This window comes from Microcaecilia unicolor, chromosome 5 (assembly GCF_901765095.1).
Source record: "Microcaecilia unicolor chromosome 5, aMicUni1.1, whole genome shotgun sequence".
Classification (NCBI taxonomy): Eukaryota; Metazoa; Chordata; class Amphibia; order Gymnophiona; family Siphonopidae; genus Microcaecilia; species Microcaecilia unicolor.
Window position 1 is genome coordinate 77565279 of NC_044035.1, and position 17806 is coordinate 77583084.

General features: G+C 48.9%; 1 protein-coding gene across 1 annotated transcript in view; it reads left to right on the top strand.

The window, feature by feature from the left end:
- Positions 1–17806, top strand: part of BTAF1 (B-TFIID TATA-box binding protein associated factor 1) — a 620170-nt gene that overhangs the window by 558252 nt on the left and 44112 nt on the right. The window contains 1 exon segment of the mRNA XM_030204965.1: positions 3853–3975. Coding sequence (XP_030060825.1) covers positions 3853–3975 — 123 coding nt within the window.

Consider the following 17806-nt stretch of genomic DNA (forward strand, 5'->3'; position numbering starts at 1 on the left):
GGCACGTGTTTCCGCAGTCTTGGTTTGGCTCGGCTGAGGGGGTGATTGATCCGGTCATCTAGGATCCCTTTGTCTAGAGGTGGCTGACTGTGACGCCTGTCATGTAATCCAGGGGTATTCTCCGTTCCTCTCTCTCACAACGTCCTAGGTCCTTTGGAGGGACACTCAGCTGGCGGCTTGAGCTCCTTCTCCAGGATGGGAAGACAGTATGGTAGTACATCCTTACAAGCATATGGTTTTGCTTTTTAAACCCATAGGTTTTCTATGATAGCATTGTGCACATTTGAGTTAGTTTTTCTGTACACGTTTTGCTTAATTTTTCTTTGAAATAAAACATGTTTAAAACACATCTTGTCAACAAGGGGCGAGGCTAGGTGGGGCAGAGAGCTAGGTGGGACGGGGGGGGCCCCACCGAACTGGTCTGCACAGGGCCCAGCAATTGCTAAGACTGGCTCTGGCCTCTGTAGTAGGTGACGCCTGGTCTAATTCCAGAGAATCAGGAACCAGGAGTTGAGTGTGGGGAATCCGACCGTTGAGGACTAGCTCTGTCTCCCCAGCCAAGGCTAGGCCTGACAGTGTTTTGTCTTTTTGGGACATCTGAGAACATAGTGGCCTCTCCCCTACAATACAGATACAGATTCTGGGATCTGTGTCGCTGTTTCTCCTGGTTTGAGAGGGAAGGACTGATCCACTTGCATTGGTTCTCCGGCATTGGCAGATAGGACGTCATAGTTGGTGTGTGGCAGGCATGTTGAAAACTGAGTGCCAAACAAACCGTTTTGCTGAAGGACTACTGCTCCTGAGCTTACTCTCAAAACCAGATATCCACTCGAGAACACAGGTGAATAAGGTCATCCAACGTCTACGGAAGGTCTTGTCCAGCCAGCTCATCTTTAATCTGGGATGCAAGCCCCTGTTAGAACACGGCGACCAGACTTATTCCACTTCAGTTACGAGGCTAGAGTTCAGAACTGAATAGCAGAGTTGCCCAACATTTGTGACCCTTGTCATAGTTTCAGAAGTTTGGAAGCTGCAGAGGAGGTTTTTCCTGGTTACTCATCCTCTGGAACTGTTCAAGAAACTCCCTTAAGTTATTAAGTACTAGGTTGTTCCAATCCCAGAGAGGAGGTGCCCATGCAAGAGCTTGGCTGGAAAGAAGGGAGAATGGTATGTGCAACTCGGGCTCTATCAGAAACAAAGTCCTATGCCTGAAGCTCAAAGATTATATAGCATTGGTTCAGAAACCCCCTACAGGTCTTTGGATCCCCATTGTAACAGGGCAGGGATGCTAGTCGGATCCTAGAGGCTGCTGGGGCATCTACTGAGGGTTGAGGAGCCACGGCCTGTGGCGCCGCAGGCCTCTGGAAGTGGTCTATATGCAGGGTCAGCTCCTGGACCGCACCAGAAAGTTGCTGGAGTTAAAGAACCAGCTGTTGAAGCAACTGCCGGTGACTTACCCAAGCTCATGGCCTTCACAATTTATCACAGTTCTAGGGGGATGAGCCCTTAGGCCGCAGCTAGCCAACGGTAGGTGTGGAAGTCCGACTGGTAGCAGGCAAGTCACTCCAAGAAGCGCGGAGGTGTGGAGTGGCCCTGAAAAGGGCCTTTGGGGGCAGGCCCAGCAGAAACGGGACCTGGAGTGACCCAGAAAAGGACCCTTAGGGGTAGACCTGGTGGAACTGGAACATGGAGTGACCCTGAAAAGAACCCTTCAGGGCCAGTCCAGCAGAACTGGGGCCTGAAGTGGTGCAGGAGACAGGAACACTGAGCAGGGTCGGAGGCTGAAACAGGAACTGGAAACCAAGGCAGGATTAAGAACTGTCTAAGGCCAATCTGTTGTGAAGGTAGGACAGAAAAGGTTTGTCTGTTTTAAATAGCCCCAGCCAGGTGATGTCATCATGGGGCACTGTTCTTTACCTCCAGTAGCTGGCCCTTTAATGTGCCTCTTCGGCATGCATGTGCGCCTAGGGAAGACGGCGCAGTACCATGGGCTGGGTGCTGGGCCAAAGAAGGTGCAAGGGATGGTTGCTGAAGACACTGCAGGAAAAACTGGGTGAATCGGGTGGTTCCAACCACTGTCACGGCCGTGACAACACTCCCTGGTTTCACAGGCTCTCTCAAAGGTCCCAAACAGAACTCAGTCTCCGCCACAACACTCGCAGTTTATCCTCTCCTTCCTGTGAGTAGAGCAGACTTCCCATTTCCTGGATTATACCTGGATGGAAGGACTGGAGAGCTTAGAGGGCTAAACTCTGGAAAAATATCCAGATACTTTAGCCATCATTTTAGCTTTGAGACAATTTATTGACAAATCTATTGAATCCCAAAATTAATCCAGACATTGCCTCCTGAGTCATGAGCACTTCTCAGGATCTCCCTAAACTTTTGGACCCTAGTCATGCCTGTTTTCTTTATGCCTTAGTCCAGTTCTGTCCTGGACACCAGTGTCCCTGTATTTATTTTTAAACACTTCTTATGTAAAAATTTTAATATACCAGACGAAGGACATGATTCACTTCCGGGGGGGGGGGAGGAAAAGGAATACTTAGTGAATCTTGTTGCTAAGTTTATATAGATGGCATTTTGCCCCTTTCCATAGAGGTAAGCCACTCACTGAGATATTTGCTCTGTCACTACAAATCAAATAGGCCACATAACCAGGAATACTTCATAAAATTGTGTATAAGGCCACTTGGATCCAGATAGCAAAGCTTATTGTTCCAAAAAGGCAGGTACCCTAACCTACCTAAACAATAATCCATTTTTGAATTTTGATGACACTTCCTTTTCTTGGAGGGGTGGTTACCAAAGTGCAGTAAATTTACCACAACAAAATTTATCGTGGGTGTCAGTAACCTGCTTCCACAGGTTAAAATTTCACGACTTATATAGAAGACATTTATTTTCATTTACTGGGGATTTTTTTAGTTCGCTGTTCTCTTGCATTAAGAGATGCTAGGAAAGGGGAATTTATGAAGTTGTGTGTCTAGTTCAGTGCTTTCTAAACTCTTATCCTGTGTGACCACTTTTTATCACTTAACCATTCATGTGACTCCAGATGGAGACCAAATAGTACACTTCAACTCCCCTTCCTTGCTCCCTCATTCTCTTCCTTTTGTCCACACTAACAAAAGCAAGAAGGCAGTAATAGCAGTCATAGGAACCAACTTTTCAGAATTATTGGGGGTGCTAAGCCCAATGGAAATAACTCCTTCCTGAACACATACAAGGAATTCTCTCAATATTGGGGATGCTTAAGCACCCATAGCATCCACAGAGCCAACTCCTATGGTAGCACAGGACCTTGTGTTTCATTGTACATTCACGGATCCCAATATTCTACATAGATTTACAGTATAACATGAAGCCCACACAGGTGGAGGTATTGCTGCATGTAAAATGAGAGTGGAGTTCTGGTGAGGAGAATCAACCCTGTTTCTTGAACCTATCCACTAATGATGTGACCCCATTTAAGGTTGCAGTCCACAGTTTGGGAACCACTGGCCCAGTTTAACCTGAAGTTTTGTTTACAAGCTCAAAGTCTAGATTAGATTTTAGATTTCAATTGTTTTGGTTTTTTTTAACCTAAACTTAAATAAAAAAAATCAGATAACTTAATCGAATCTTAACTGAACTGTCAACATTTTATAATTACTATTCAGGAGTAAGAAGGATATGCTCAGACTATGATTCTTTTTTGGCATACTTTTTTGTGTGCCATCAACAAAATAACATTCACCACTCATCTGTGATTGGTTAGGTTTGACTATAAAATATTCTGTTTTGTTTACCCTGCAGTCAGGGTAACTGTGCCTTACAATTATGTATGATATTTTCCATTATGGATTGCAGGTGCAGCTGTATGAAGATTTTGCTAAGTCTCGTGCCAAATGTGATATTGATGAAACTGTGTCCACAACTTCACTGACTGAAAACGACCAGCCAAAGCTAAAAGCTACTGGCCATGTATTCCAGGTACGGAATTAAATTGCTTCATTAACATTTACTTGGTCTGCATTTTAATATTCCATTATTGGCACAGTAATTCGAAATGTAACTTATTCTACTATGGTATGTTAATATTGTATTTACACTTCGTTATAGTAGCTTCTGTATCTGATTGCAAGCTTGTAGTAATGTAAAATGCATAATTCCAATGTTGCATACTTGTAAAATGTTTTCACCCAGCTATAAATATGTTTTTGCTGGTAGTTTCATTCAATGCTTTTGGGCTTCCAGATCAGTTGGAATTAGGCTGTAAAGTGGTTCTCTGAGGACAATAATCATCAGATATCAGCATGACATGCTGATAATTCTGGACCACAACAGTTATGTAACTGTTTTGACACACATTTTATATGAGCTGTTCTGATGTCTGTAGAATCAGGCTGCCCAGAAACTGCAGGAAACAAGCTGAATCACCTACCATTTCTGTGACACCCCCATCCACACTGGTGCTTATCCAGTCAAATCTGGGCAAAGGTATTTCATACGAAGTTTATCATATTCAGAATATCCTGACAAGGGATTTATTCAGAATGTGTTGGCGTGCTCATATAGATGGATCAGCACCTAGGGTCTTTACCTGCAGAAGCCTTTCCTGAGCATACCAAACTTCATAGAGCAGAGGTTTCCCAAGTTTGTTAGATCTGGGAACCTTTTTTTCAACATGCAAAAGTTTTAAGGGCCTCCAAGTTGGCCCCGCCAATCTTACTCCCCTCCTCTAGTCTCCTTTCTAATTTCTGCCCAGCCTTTCACTCATCAGTATCTCTCCATTCCACAGCCAAGTGATTCCCCATCAGTTACTTTCTCTCTCTTTCTTCCCTCTATCCCCTTCCCTTTTATCTGGTCAGTCTCTCTTCTTAGTCCTCCTCTACCTATCAGGCAGTCCTCTCTAGTGTGTCTTACAAGCTTTTCAGTTTCCCCCTCCCTCAAGCTGCCAACCCACCACTCTGTCTCCAGTTCCCCCTTGCAGTTTTCTCTTTAGACTTTCTCTGTCCTTTCCAGTTCATTCTTACAAATGTCTCTCCCTTTCAGCCCCAGCAGCCAGCTTTGTGCTTTGTATCCCAGGCCTACAAGTGAATTTTTAAAGGAAAGTTCTTCAGAGTTTACCATTGAAAATTCTTGGTACAGTAGTGATGCAAGTACTCTAATACTTGCAGACTTTATATAGTAACATAATAAATAACGGCAGAAAAAGACCTGCACGGTCCATCCAGTCTGCCCAACAAGATAAACTCATATGTGCTACTTTTTGTGTATACCTTACCTTGATTTGTACCTGTCCTTTTCAGGGCATAGACAGTGTAAGTCTGCCCAGCACTATCCCCGCCACCGGCTCTGCCACCCAATCTCAGCTAAGCTCCTTAGGATCCATTCCTTCTGAACAGGATTCCTTTATGTTTATCCCACGCGTGTTTGAATTCTGTTACCGTTTTCATTCCCACCACCTCCCGCAGGAGGGCATTCCAAGCATCCACTACTCTCTCCGTGAAAAAATACTTCCTGACATTTTCTTGAGTCTGCCCCCCTTCAATCTCATTTCATGTCCTCTCGTTCTACCGCCTTCGCACCTCCGGAAAAGGTTCGTTTGCAGATTTATACTTTTCAAATATTTGAACGTCTGTATCATATCACCCCTGTTTCTCCTTTCTTCCAGAGTATACATGTTCAGGTCAGCAAGTCTCTCCTCATACGTCTTGTAACGTAAATCCCTTACCATTCTCGTAGCTTTTCTTTGCACCGCTTCAATTCTTTTTACATCCTTCGCAAGGTACGGCCTCCAAAACTGAACACAATACTCTAGGTGGGGCCTCATCAACGACTTACACAGGGGCATCAACACCTCCTTTCTTCTGCTGGTCACAGCTCTCTCTATACAGCCTAACAACCTTCTAGCTACGGCCACCGCCTTGTCACACTGTTTCATCGCCTTCAGATCCTCAGATACTATCACCCCAAGATCCCTCTCCCCGTCCGTACCTATCAGATTCTCCCCACCTAACACATACGTCTCCCAAGGATTTCTATTCCCTAAGTGCATCACTCTGCATTTCTTCGCATTGAATTTTAATTGCCAAACCTTAGACCATTCTTCTAGCTTCCTCAGATCCTTTTTCATGTTTTCCACTCCCTCCCGGGTGTCCACTCTGTTACAGATCTTAGTATCATCCGCAAATAGGCAAACTTTACCTTCTAACCCTTCGGCAATGTCACTCACAAATATATTGAACAGAATCAGTCCCAGCACCGATCCTTGAGGCACACCACTACTCACCTTTCCCTCCTCCGAGCGAATTCCATTCACCACCACCCTCTGGCTTCTGTCCGTCAACCAGTTCCTAATCCAGTTCACCACTTCGGGTCCTATCTTCAGCCCATCCAGGTTATTTAAGAGCCTCCTGTGGGGATCCGTTTCAAAAGCTTTGCTGAAATCTAAGTAGATTACATCTATAGCTTGTCCCTGATTCAATTCTCCTGTCACCCAATCAAAGAATTAAATGAGATTCGTTTGGCACGATTTCCCTTTGGTAAAACCATGTTGTTTTGGATCTTGCAACTTATTGGCTTCCAGGAAATTCACTATCCTTTCCTTTAGCATCGCTTCCATTACTTTTCCAATAACTGAAGTGAGGCTTACCGGCCTGTAGTTTCCAGCTTCTTCCCTATCATTACTCTTGTGAAGAGGGACCACCTCCGCCATTCTCCAATCCCTCGGAACCTCTCCCGTCTGCAAGGATATATTAAACAAATCTTTAAGAGGACCCGCCAGAACCTCTCTGAGCTCCCGCAATATCCTGGGGTGGATCCCATCCGGTCCCATGGCTTTGTCCACCTTTAGCTTTTCAAGCTGTTCATACACACAGATGACCAAAGGGTTTTGGCTTATCCTCTGGCAACCACTGTGGCTTAGTTTCCCTCAGTACTTTCACCAAGTTACTGAGATCATCTCCGAATAGCCACTTGCCCCAAAATGGTAGTTTAACTAGATGCAACTTTGATGCGATATCCGCTGCTCACTGCCTCAACCAGTTTTTCCGATGTGCTGTCACAGTCAGAGATACTACAGGCACTAACCCATAACATGTCAAATTATCTTTCATCAAGTAAGCGAACCCCACTTCCAGCTGGGCATTATGGCACCCGTCTTGTGTTGCAGACTGCTGTTGTTACTTCAGGCATGCTCTTGCCACGACTGAGCTGCACAGTTGTCACTTGAAGGCCCACAGAAGTCACTTCAATGGTTTGTTTCAGCTAGAGTTCTAGCTTCCTATCCTATAGGTCTTTTAGGGCAATGCCCCTTTCTAGCAGAATGGTGGTCATCTTAGTCATCGCCGTAACCAGGGAGCACACTCTGGGAAGCTGCAATTTATCTTTCTCCTCCAGAATCAACAAGCAGAGGTGAGCCATGGCTCTTCCCATTCTCAGCCCCGTGTCCAGCAAGACCCATTCTGCTGTAATCAGGTCCTGAATGTCTGAATGCATTGGAAAGGCCTTGGAAGGACCTCTAAGCCCACTCATGATTGACGAAGATGAAACTCTTGACACTGAAGCAGAAAGCTGCTTAATGAAAAGCACCACCAGTGCCTCAGAAATAAGAGTACTGAGCTCCTCTTTATGAAACCCCTCAATACTTTTGGATCATCCCCCTACTCTAAGAGATCCTTCAATGATGGCTCCTCTGAATAGACTGAGGCCACATCAGATAAGGAGGATCTAAATAAGATCTCATAGGAGCTAGAGGGGCAGCAGGGCGAACAACTGAAGCACCTCGCAGCACCTTTGACTGTCCCTGCTTCAGTAAATAGGCCTGGAGCAATATAAACTCTGGAGAAAACAAAGGGATGTTGTAGAGTGGTCCCACCTCCAGTCAGGTAGCCTCTGTGTTGCCTTGGAGGAGGGAGGTGTCCCAGAAGGTGAACTAGGAAGTACTTCTGTAGCCAGGACCTGCACACCTGGGAATGGACTAACCTCCCGCACCAGGGATATGTCTCCAGGTACTGCCTGGGAAGGGAAGGAAAGGATACGACAGCTGTTGTGGTTGGTGTTTCAATCATTAGGCATATAGAGAGCTGGGTGGCTGGTGGACGGGAAAGGATCACCTGGTGACTTGCCTGCCTGGTGCGGAGGTGGCGGACCTCACGCGTCACTTAGACGGGATTTTAGATAGTGCTGGGGAGGAGCCGGCTGTCTTGGTACATGTGGGTACCAATGATGTAGGAAAATGTGGGAGAGAGGTTCTGGAAGCCAAATTTAGACTTTTAGGAAGAAAGCTCAAATCCAGATCCTCTAGGGTGGCATTTTCTGAAATACTTCCCATTCCATGCGCAGGGCCCAAGAGTCAGGCAGAGCTCCGGAGTCTTAATGCGTGGATTGGACAATGGTGCAAGGAGGAGGGTTTTAGATTTGTCAGGAACTAGGCAACATTCTGGGGAAGGGGGAACCTATTCCCAAAGGATGGGCTCCACCTTAACCGGGATGGGACTGGGCTGCTGGCATCAACATTTAAAAAAGAGATAGAGCAGCTTTTAAACTAGGAACGGGGGAAAGGCCAAAAGTTGCACAAAAGCGTATGGTTCGGAATAAGTTATCATGCAAAGATATCGCCCAAACACAGAAGACAGGGTTTATTGATAGTGAGTATGAAAAAGAGACTGTAGTGGATTCGATGTCCATAAGTAAAAATAACAAAAACCGGACAAAAGATAGCAAATTAGTACTGTCAAGTAATCAACATGCTGTAACAAGGAATAACAACTCTAGCTTGAAGTGTCTATATGCAAATGCTAGGAGCCTAAGACATAAGATGGGAGAATTGGAATATATTTGGACATAATAGGCATCTCTGAGACCTGGTGGGAGGAGGATAACCAGTGGGACACTGTCATACTGGGGTACAAATTATATCGTAGTGATAGGGTGGACCAGATTGGGGGAGGAGTAGCACTGTATATAGGGAGATAACAAAATAATCCCTTGTCTGCCCCACCCACCTACTATGTTGATCCCTATAAGCGTGTCCCCCACCTTCCTCATGATTCCTGGTAGTCATCTTTCCATACTGCTCTAACCCTATGGCCTCTTGCTGATGGCCATTCCTCCTGCTCTGTTTATCCTCACACTTGGTTCTTTACTGAGTCTTTTTTTTTTCAACTGCACTCTCTCTCTCCTTTGTAGCCCCTTTCTTGGTCCTTTACTTCCTGCTCTTCCCCCATTACTACTTCCTTAGTTCTTTCCCCTGTTATCCCCTTTCCTGTTGCCATCCTTTCTCCCTCATGGCCCTTTCTGTGCATCCTACTTTCTGCATTCCTCTCCATGACCCCTTCCTGAGTGCTGAGCCCCTTGACCCTGTCTTGAATTGCCATCCTCTCTGCCCTGCTTCCTCTTAGTCATGACATCTTCCCTACAACATGTCTTCTCCCTATTGAGGCTCCTTCCCCAGTTCTGTCCTTTCTATCCTTACCCATTCCTCAGTTTTCCATTCTGCACCACCGCCTTTCTCCTACCCTCTACCCACTGTTACCCCTCTTGCCCTTCTCCCCCACCCCCCAATCAAGGCTGTAGTATTCACTCGTACCTTTTCTTTCTCACTGTCAAGTCAGCAGAGCAGCCAGAGCACATTCACCAGTGTCCAGAAATGTTTCTTATGGTTATCGCCATTTAACCTCCTTTAGTCATATAGAAAAGCAGCTAATAAAGAAGCTGGTGGCAGTACCGTTTTCCTCCTATTTTAGTTCATTGTCCAGCTCCTGGTAATGGTGATCAGCCATTCTCTTTCCCATTTGCTCTCCATCTTGTTCAAGCTCATGGCAGTGTTAATCATGATATTTCGGGCTCGTCGGGCTCCTCATGATAGTCAGTTGCCTTCTCTCTGCACAAATTAGGGGTCTTTTAGCTTGTGGTCTTCCTCTCTTGGCATGGGATTAGGTAAGGTCAGTGTGCTGTTTCTGAAAAGCTTCATTTTGTTTATCTCCCTTCTGGAGGTACACTCAGGGTAATCCAGCAAACTAGCCTCAGATGCCACCTTATTGGATTTCAGGAAGAGCTTCTGTGCACACATCCTTTAAAACTTTCAGTAGAAAGGCCACTATAATTTATAGATGAGTGGAGGAGTTTGGTGGTTAGAGCATGGGACTGACAACCAGGGAAGCCTGGTTCAAATCTTGTTGCTGCTCTTTTTACCTTCTATTCCTCAAGTACACACTCAGAATATAAGCCCTCCAAGAAGAGGGAAATATCTTGTATACCTGAAAGTAACTCACCTTGACCACAGAAATTAGATCCTTATAGCTCCTTATTGGCTGAGACAAATCTGGCTTCAGCTCCTTTGGGAGTTATCCATTAGGGAACAAATCTAGTTGGAAACTTCCCCAGTCTTAAACATACAGAATTGGAGAACTTCATTACATCTCAGCACTGGATTCCTAACCTTCACAGCCTAGATATTGAAGGATAACATTGTATTGTCTGAATCTGTATTGTCTGAATCTCCCTAAATACCCTAAAAAGGCTTCCTAATGGTAAGGCCCCAGGATTAGATGGATACTCAGTGAGGTTTTACAAGTGTTTTGTGGAGGAGCTGGGAGATTTATTGGTGCGAGTGGGTAATGGTGTTTTGGAGGGCAATGGGCTCCTGGTATCCATGTCTGAGGCTAGGGTAACAGTCCTGCCTAAACCTGGGAAGACACCACTGTTTGTGGTTCATATAGATCTATTTCACTTCTGAATGTGGACGCAAAGATAGTGGCTAAGATCCTGGCTAACAGGTTGGCTAGGGTACTACCGAAATTGATTCATATAGATCAATCTGGATTTATCCCAAAGAGGCAGGTAGGGGATACCATAAGGTGTATTCTTCATTTAATATGGGAGGCACAAAGATCCCTGTCTAGTACAGCTATGTTAGCCATAGACGCAGAAAAGGCCTTCGACCAGGTCAATTGGGGAGTTTTGCGAGCAGTAATGAATCACATGGGCCTTGGAGATAATTTTGGTACCTGGCTGGCAGCCTTATATGCAGATCTGAAGGCATGCCTTAACATTAATGAGGGATATATATCTTTTTTTTCCAATTGGTAGGGGGACTAGGCAGGGATGTCCCTTGTCACCCCTTCTATTTGCCCTGTACATAGAGCCATTAGCAGAAATGATAAGTCAACATCCAGATCTTCGGGGTATTAGGGTTGGGGGGATGGAACATCGTATTGCGCTGTTTGTGGATGATGTGCTACTTTATGTGTTGGGTCCGGAGCAGACGCTGCCTACGGTTTTGGAGATCCTTAGGGAATTTGAAAGATATGCTGGTTTCAAGGTTAATATGGATAAAAGTGAGCTATTGGGGATTTCTCTAACCCACATGGAAGAGAGGAGATTGAGAGCACTGTTTGCTTTCAAATGGGCCAAGAATCACATTCGATATTTGGGTATTCAGATTACCAGGGATCTGAGAAGGGTGTATAGTTCAAATTCTCCGAGGACAAGCAGGCTGCTTGTTCTCACTGATGGGTGACGTCCGCGGCAGCCCCTCCAATCGGAACACTTTCTAGCAAAGTCCTTTGCTAGTCCTCGCGCGCCGATGCACACCGCACATGCGCGGCCGTCTTCCCGCCCGAACCGGCTCGTGCCGGCCAGTCTTCTTTTGTCCGCGCTCGGTACGGTCGTGTTTCGCTGTTCGCGCCCCAAAAAGTTGACCTCGCGTTCATCGACTTTGTTCTTTAAAAAAAAAAAAAAAAAAGGGTGTCGGGAGGAGGCCTCTTGGTTTTCTCCCTTCCCGTACTTTGAGTTTTTTGCCCCGGTAAGTTTTCTTTCGTCGTCGGGGTAGGCCCTATTTAGGCCTCGGTTGAAGTTTTCTTCTCCCTATTTTTGTGGTGCCAATTTCGCCATTTCGAGTTTTGATCTCGCCGGCGCGATTTTTCCGCCCATGACATCGAAGTCTTCCAGCGGCTTCAAGAAGTGCACCCAGTGCGCCCGGGTAATCTCGCTCACTGACAGGCACGCGTCGTGTCTTCAGTGTCTGGGGGCTGGGCACCGCCCTCAGGCCTGTAGTCTGTGTTCCCTTTTACAAAAGCGGACTCAGGTAGCGAGATTAGCCCAGTGGAACATTTTGTTCTTGGGCTCTTCGTCGGCATCGGGAGTATCGACTGCCACGACGTCGTCGGCGCCCGGACCTTCATCCTCGCCCCCGATTGCAACGAGTGCATCGAGGCATCGGCCCTCTGCATCGGGGCGACATCGGAAGGCTGCGTCGGTGTCGGTGGTATCGAGACCTCCTCGTCTGCTGATGTCGTCGGTTGGTGGTGCTTCGTCTGGAGTGCAGGTGAGGGCTGTCCATTCCCCTGCTGGTGGCGGTGAGCCTTCGGGTGGGTCTCCCCCTACCCTGAGGGCTCCTGCGGTACAGCCCCCCCAAGACCGACCCTCTTCAGCCTCGGCCCCGAGGAAGAGACGGCTGGATTTTACATCCTCCTCGTCGGTGCCAGGAAGCTCCGGTGACGTGCTTCGCTCCAAAAAATCGAAGAAGCATCGTCACCGGTCCCCTTCCCGTGTCAGCACCGAGAGCTCTGGGTCAGCACCCAGTAAGCATCGGCACCGAGAGGACCGCTGCCCTCTGTTCAAGAGGTGTCGATGCGCTCCCCTTTGGACAGCCCGGAACAGCCTCCACGCCCGGAACAGGTTCTGACATCGACTCCTGCATCGGCTTCCATGTCTTTTTCTACAGCCGCTCTGCACGAGAGCCTCCGGGCCGTTCTCCCAGAGATCCTGGGGGAGCTGTTGCGCCCTTCCCCTCCGGTACCGGGGGTGCTTGCGCCACCGGTACCGTCGAGCGAGGCGCCGGCTGGCCCATTGTCCGGGATGAGGTCTCCGACATCGGTGCCGCTTGCGGTACCGACTGCGGTAGCCTCCCAGGAAGGCTCCCCGACTACGTCGGCGGAGGGAGCTTCACCGGTGCGGGCGAGGGAGCCTACCTCTCGACGCTCCCGCCGTGGCCGTGGTTCCACGGAGTCGAGCCGGGCACGGTTGCAGACACAGGTCCGTGAACTTGTGTCTGACACCGATGGTGAGGCCTCGTGGGAAGAGGAAGAAGACATCAGATATTTCTCTGACGAGGAGTCTGAGGGTCTTCCTTCCGATCCCACTCCCTCTCCTGAAAGACAGCTTTCTCCTCCTGAGAAGCCTGTCTTTCGCTTCCTTTGTCCGGGAGATGTCTACGGCCATCCCCTTCCCGGTGGTTGTGGAGGATGAACCCAGGGCTGAAATGTTTGAGCTCCTGGACTATCCTTCTCCACCTAAGGAAGCGTCCACAGTACCCATGCATCATGTCCTCAAAAAGACATTGCTGGCGAACTGGACCAAGCCACTAAGTAATCTCCACATTCCCAAGAAGATCGAGTCCCAGTACCGGATCCATGGGGACCCAGAGCTGATGCGCACTCAGTTGCCTCATGACTCTGGAGTTGTGGATTTGGCCCTAAAGAAGGCCAAGAGTTCTAGAGAACATGCTTCGGCGCCCCCGAGCAAGGACTCTAGAACCTTGGACTCCTTTGGGAGGAAGGCCTACCATTCTTCTATGCTCGTGGCCAAGATTCAGTCCTACCAGCTCTACATGAGCATACACATGCAGAACAATGTGCGGCAGTTGGCGGGCTTGGTGGACAAGCTCCCCCCTGAGCAAGCCAGGCCATTTCAGGAGGTGGTCAGGCAGCTGAAGGCGTGCAGAAAATTCCTGGCCAGAGGGGTGTATGACACCTTTGATGTTGCGTCCAGGGCCGCTGCTCAAGGTGTGGTGATGCGCAGACTCTCATGGCTGCGTGCCTCCGACCTGGAGAATAGAATCCAGCAGCGGATTGCGGACTCGCCTTGCCGTGCAGATAATATTTTTGGAGAAAAAGTCGAACAGGTGGTAGAGCAGCTCCACCAGCGGGACACCGCATTCGACAAGTTCTCCCGCCTTCAGCCTCTACCTCTACAGGTAGAAGATTTTTCGGGGGAAGGAAGACTGTTCCCTACTCTTCTGGCAAGCGTAGGTACAATCCTCCTTCTCGACAGCCTGCGGCCCAGGCTAAGCCCCAGCGCGCTTGCTCTCGTCAGCAGCGTGCGACTCAGCAAGGCCCCGCGGCTCCCCAGCAAAAGCAAGGGGCGAGCTTTTGACTGGCTCCAGCAGAGCATAGCCGACATCCAAGTGTCAGTGCCGGGCGACCTGCCAGTCGGAGGGAGGTTGAAAGCTTTTCACCAAAGGTGGCCTCTCATAACCTCCGATCAGTGGGTTCGCCAAATAGTCCGGCAAGGATACACTCTCAATTTGGCCTCAAAACCTCCAAATTGTCCACCGGGAGCTCAGTCTTACAGCTTCCAGCACAAGCAGGTACTTGCAGAGGAACTCTCCGCCCTTCTCAGCGCCAATGCGGTCGAGCCCGTGCCATCCGGGCAAGAAGGGCTGGGATTCTATTCCAGGTACTTCCTTGTGGAAAAGAAAACGGGGGATGCGTCCCATCCTAGACCTAAGGGCCCTGAACAAATATCTCGTAAAAGAAAAGTTCAGGATGCTTTCCCTGGGCACCCTTCTCCCCATGATTCAGGAAAACGATTGGCTATGCTCTCTGGACTTGAAGGACGCCTACACGCACATCCCGATACTGCCAGCTCACAGACAGTATCTGCGATTTCGGCTGGGCACACGTCACTTCCAGTACTGTGTGCTACCCTTTGGGCTCGCCTCTGTGCCCAGAGTGTTCACGAAGTGCTTGGCTGTAGTAGCAGCGGCACTTCGCAGACTTGGGGGTACACGTGTTCCCATATCTCGACGATTGGCTGGTGAAGAACACATCCGAGGCAGGAGCCCTGCAGTCCATGCAGATGACTATTCGCCTCCTGGAGCTACTGGGGTTTGTGATAAATTACCCAAAGTCCCATCTTCTCCCAGTGCAGAAACTCGAATTCATAGGAGCTCTGCTGGATTCTCGGACGGCTCGCGCCTATCTCCCAGAGGCGAGAGCCAACAATTTGTTGTCCCTCGTCTCGCGGGTGCGAGTGTCCCAGCAGATCACAGCTCGGCAGATGTTGAGATTGCTGGGCCACATGGCCTCCACAGTTCATGTGACTCCCATGGCCCGCCTTCACATGAGATCTGCTCAATGGACCCTAGCTTCCCAGTGGTTTCAGGCTGCTGGGGATCTAGAAGACGTGATCCACCTGTCCACGAGTTTTCTCGAATCCCTGTATTGGTGGACAATTTGGTGCAATTTGACTCTGGGACGTCCTTTCCAAATTCCTCAGCCACAAAAAGTGCTGACCACGGATGCGTCTCTCCTGGGATGGGGAGCTCATGTCGATGGGCTTCACACCCAAGGAAGCTGGTCCCTCCAGGAACGCGATCTGCAGATCAATCTTCTGGAGTTACGAGCGATCTGGAACGCTCTGAAGGCTTTCAGAGATCGGCTGTCCCACCAAATTATCCAAATTCAGACAGACAACCAGGTTGCCATGTACTACGTCAACAAGCAGGGGGGCACCGGATCTCGCCCCCTGTGTCAGGAAGCCGTCAGCATGTGGCTCTGGGCTCGCCGTCACGGCATGGTGCTCCAAGCCACATATCTGGCAGGCGTAAACAACAGTCTGGCCGACAGGTTGAGCAGGATTATGCAACCTCACGAGTGGTCGCTCAATTCCCGTTTAGTGCGACAGATCTTCCAGGTGTGGGGCACCCCCTTGGTAGACCTCTTCGCATCTCGAGCCAACCACAAAGTCCCTCAGTTCTGTTCCAGACTTCAGGCCCACGGCAGACTGGCATCGGATGCCTTCCTCCTGGACTGGGGGGAGGGTCTGCTGTATGCTTATCCTCCCATACCTCTGGTGGGGAAGACTTTGTTGAAACTCAAGCAAGACTGAGGCACCATGATTCTGATTGCTCCTTTTTGGCCGCGTCAGATCTGGTTCCCTCTTCTTCTGGAGTTGTCCTCCGAAGAACCGTGGAGATTGGAGTGTTTTCCGATCCTCATCACGCAGGACGAAGGGGCGCTTCTGCATCCCAACCTCCGGTCCCTGGCTCTCACGGCCTGGATGTTGAGAGCGTAGACTTTGCCTCTTTGGGTCTGTCAGAGGGTGTCTCCCGCATCTTGCTTGCTTCCAGGAAAGATTCCACTAAGAGGAGTTACTTCTTTCTATGGAGGAGGTTTGCCGTCTGGTGTGACAGCAAGGCCCTAGATCCTCGTTCTTGTCCTACACAGACCCTGCTTGAATACCTTCTGCACTTGTCTGAGTCCGGTCTCAAGACCAACTCTGTAAGGGTTCACCTTAGTGCAATCAGTGCATACCATTACCGTGTGGAAGGTAAGCCGATCTCAGGACAGCCTTTAGTTGTTCGCTTCATGAGAGGTTTGCTTTTGTCAAAGCCCCCTGTCAAGCCTCCTACAGTGTCATGGGATCTCAATGTCGTTCTCACCCAGCTGATGAAACCTCCTTTTGAGCCACTGGATTCCTGCCATCTGAATTTCTTGACCTGGAAGGTCATTTTCTTGGTGGCAGTTACTTCAGCTCGTAGAGTCAGTGAGCTTCAGGCCCTGGTAGCCCAGGCCCCTTACACCAAATTTCATCATAACAGAGTAGTCCTCTGCACTCACCCTAAGTTCTTGCCAAAGGTTGTGTCGGAGTTCCATCTGAACCAGTCAATTGTCTTGCCAACATTCTTTCCCCGTCCTCATTCCTGCCCTGCTGAACGTCAGCTGCACACATTGGACTGCAAGAGAACATTGGCCTTCTATCTGGAGCGGACACAGCCCAACAGACAGTCCGCCCAATTGTTTGTTTCTTTTGATCCCAACAGGAGGGGAGTGGCTGTAGGGAAACGCACCATATCCAATTGGCTAGCAGATTGCATTTCCTTCACTTACGCCCAGGCTGGGCTGGCTCTTGAGGGGCATGTCACGGCTCATAATGTTAGAGCCAAGGCAGCGTCGGAGGCCCACTTGAAGTCAGCCACTATTGAAGAGATTTGTAAAGCTGCGACGTGGTCATCTGTCCACACATTCACATCTCATTACTGCCTGCAGCAGGATACCCGACGTGACAGTTTGTTCGGGCAATCAGTGCTTCAGAATCTGTTCGGGGTTTAGAATCCAACTCCACCCCCCTAGGCCCATGTTTGTTCTGTTCCAGGCTGCACTCTCAGTTAGTTGGTAAATTTTTTAGGTCAATCTCAGCTATGTCCTCGCCGTTGCGAGGCCCAATTGACCATGGTTGTTGTTTTGAGTGAGTCTGGGGGCTAGGGATACCCCATCAGTGAGAACAAGCAGCCTTCTTGTCCTTGGAGAAAGCGAATGCTACATACCTGTAGAAGGTATTCTCCGAGGACAGCAGGCTGATTGTTCTCACAAACCCGCCCGCCTCCCCTTTGGAGTTGTGTCTTCCCTTCTCTTTGTTTTGCTACATATGAGACTGGCCGGCACGAGCCGGTTCGGGCGGGAAGACGGCCGCGCATGCACGGTGCGCATGGGCGCGCGAGGACTAGCAAAGGACTTTGCTAGAAAGTGTTCCGATTGGAGGGGCTGCCGTGGACGTCACCCATCAGTGAGAACAATCAGCCTGCTGTCCTCGGAGAATACCTTCTACAGGTATGTAGCATTCGCTTTATGGGAGGATCGTGGACCAAATTCGGGTGGAAGGGGTTGTGGCTTTCCTGGTGGAGGCGCATAGCAGTGGTGAAGATGAATGTGCTGCCTAGATTGTTATTTCTGTTTCAGTCACTGCCAGTGGCGGTTCCGAGGCGAGCACTTAAACAACTGCAGGGTTTTCTGTCACAGTTTATTTGAGAGGG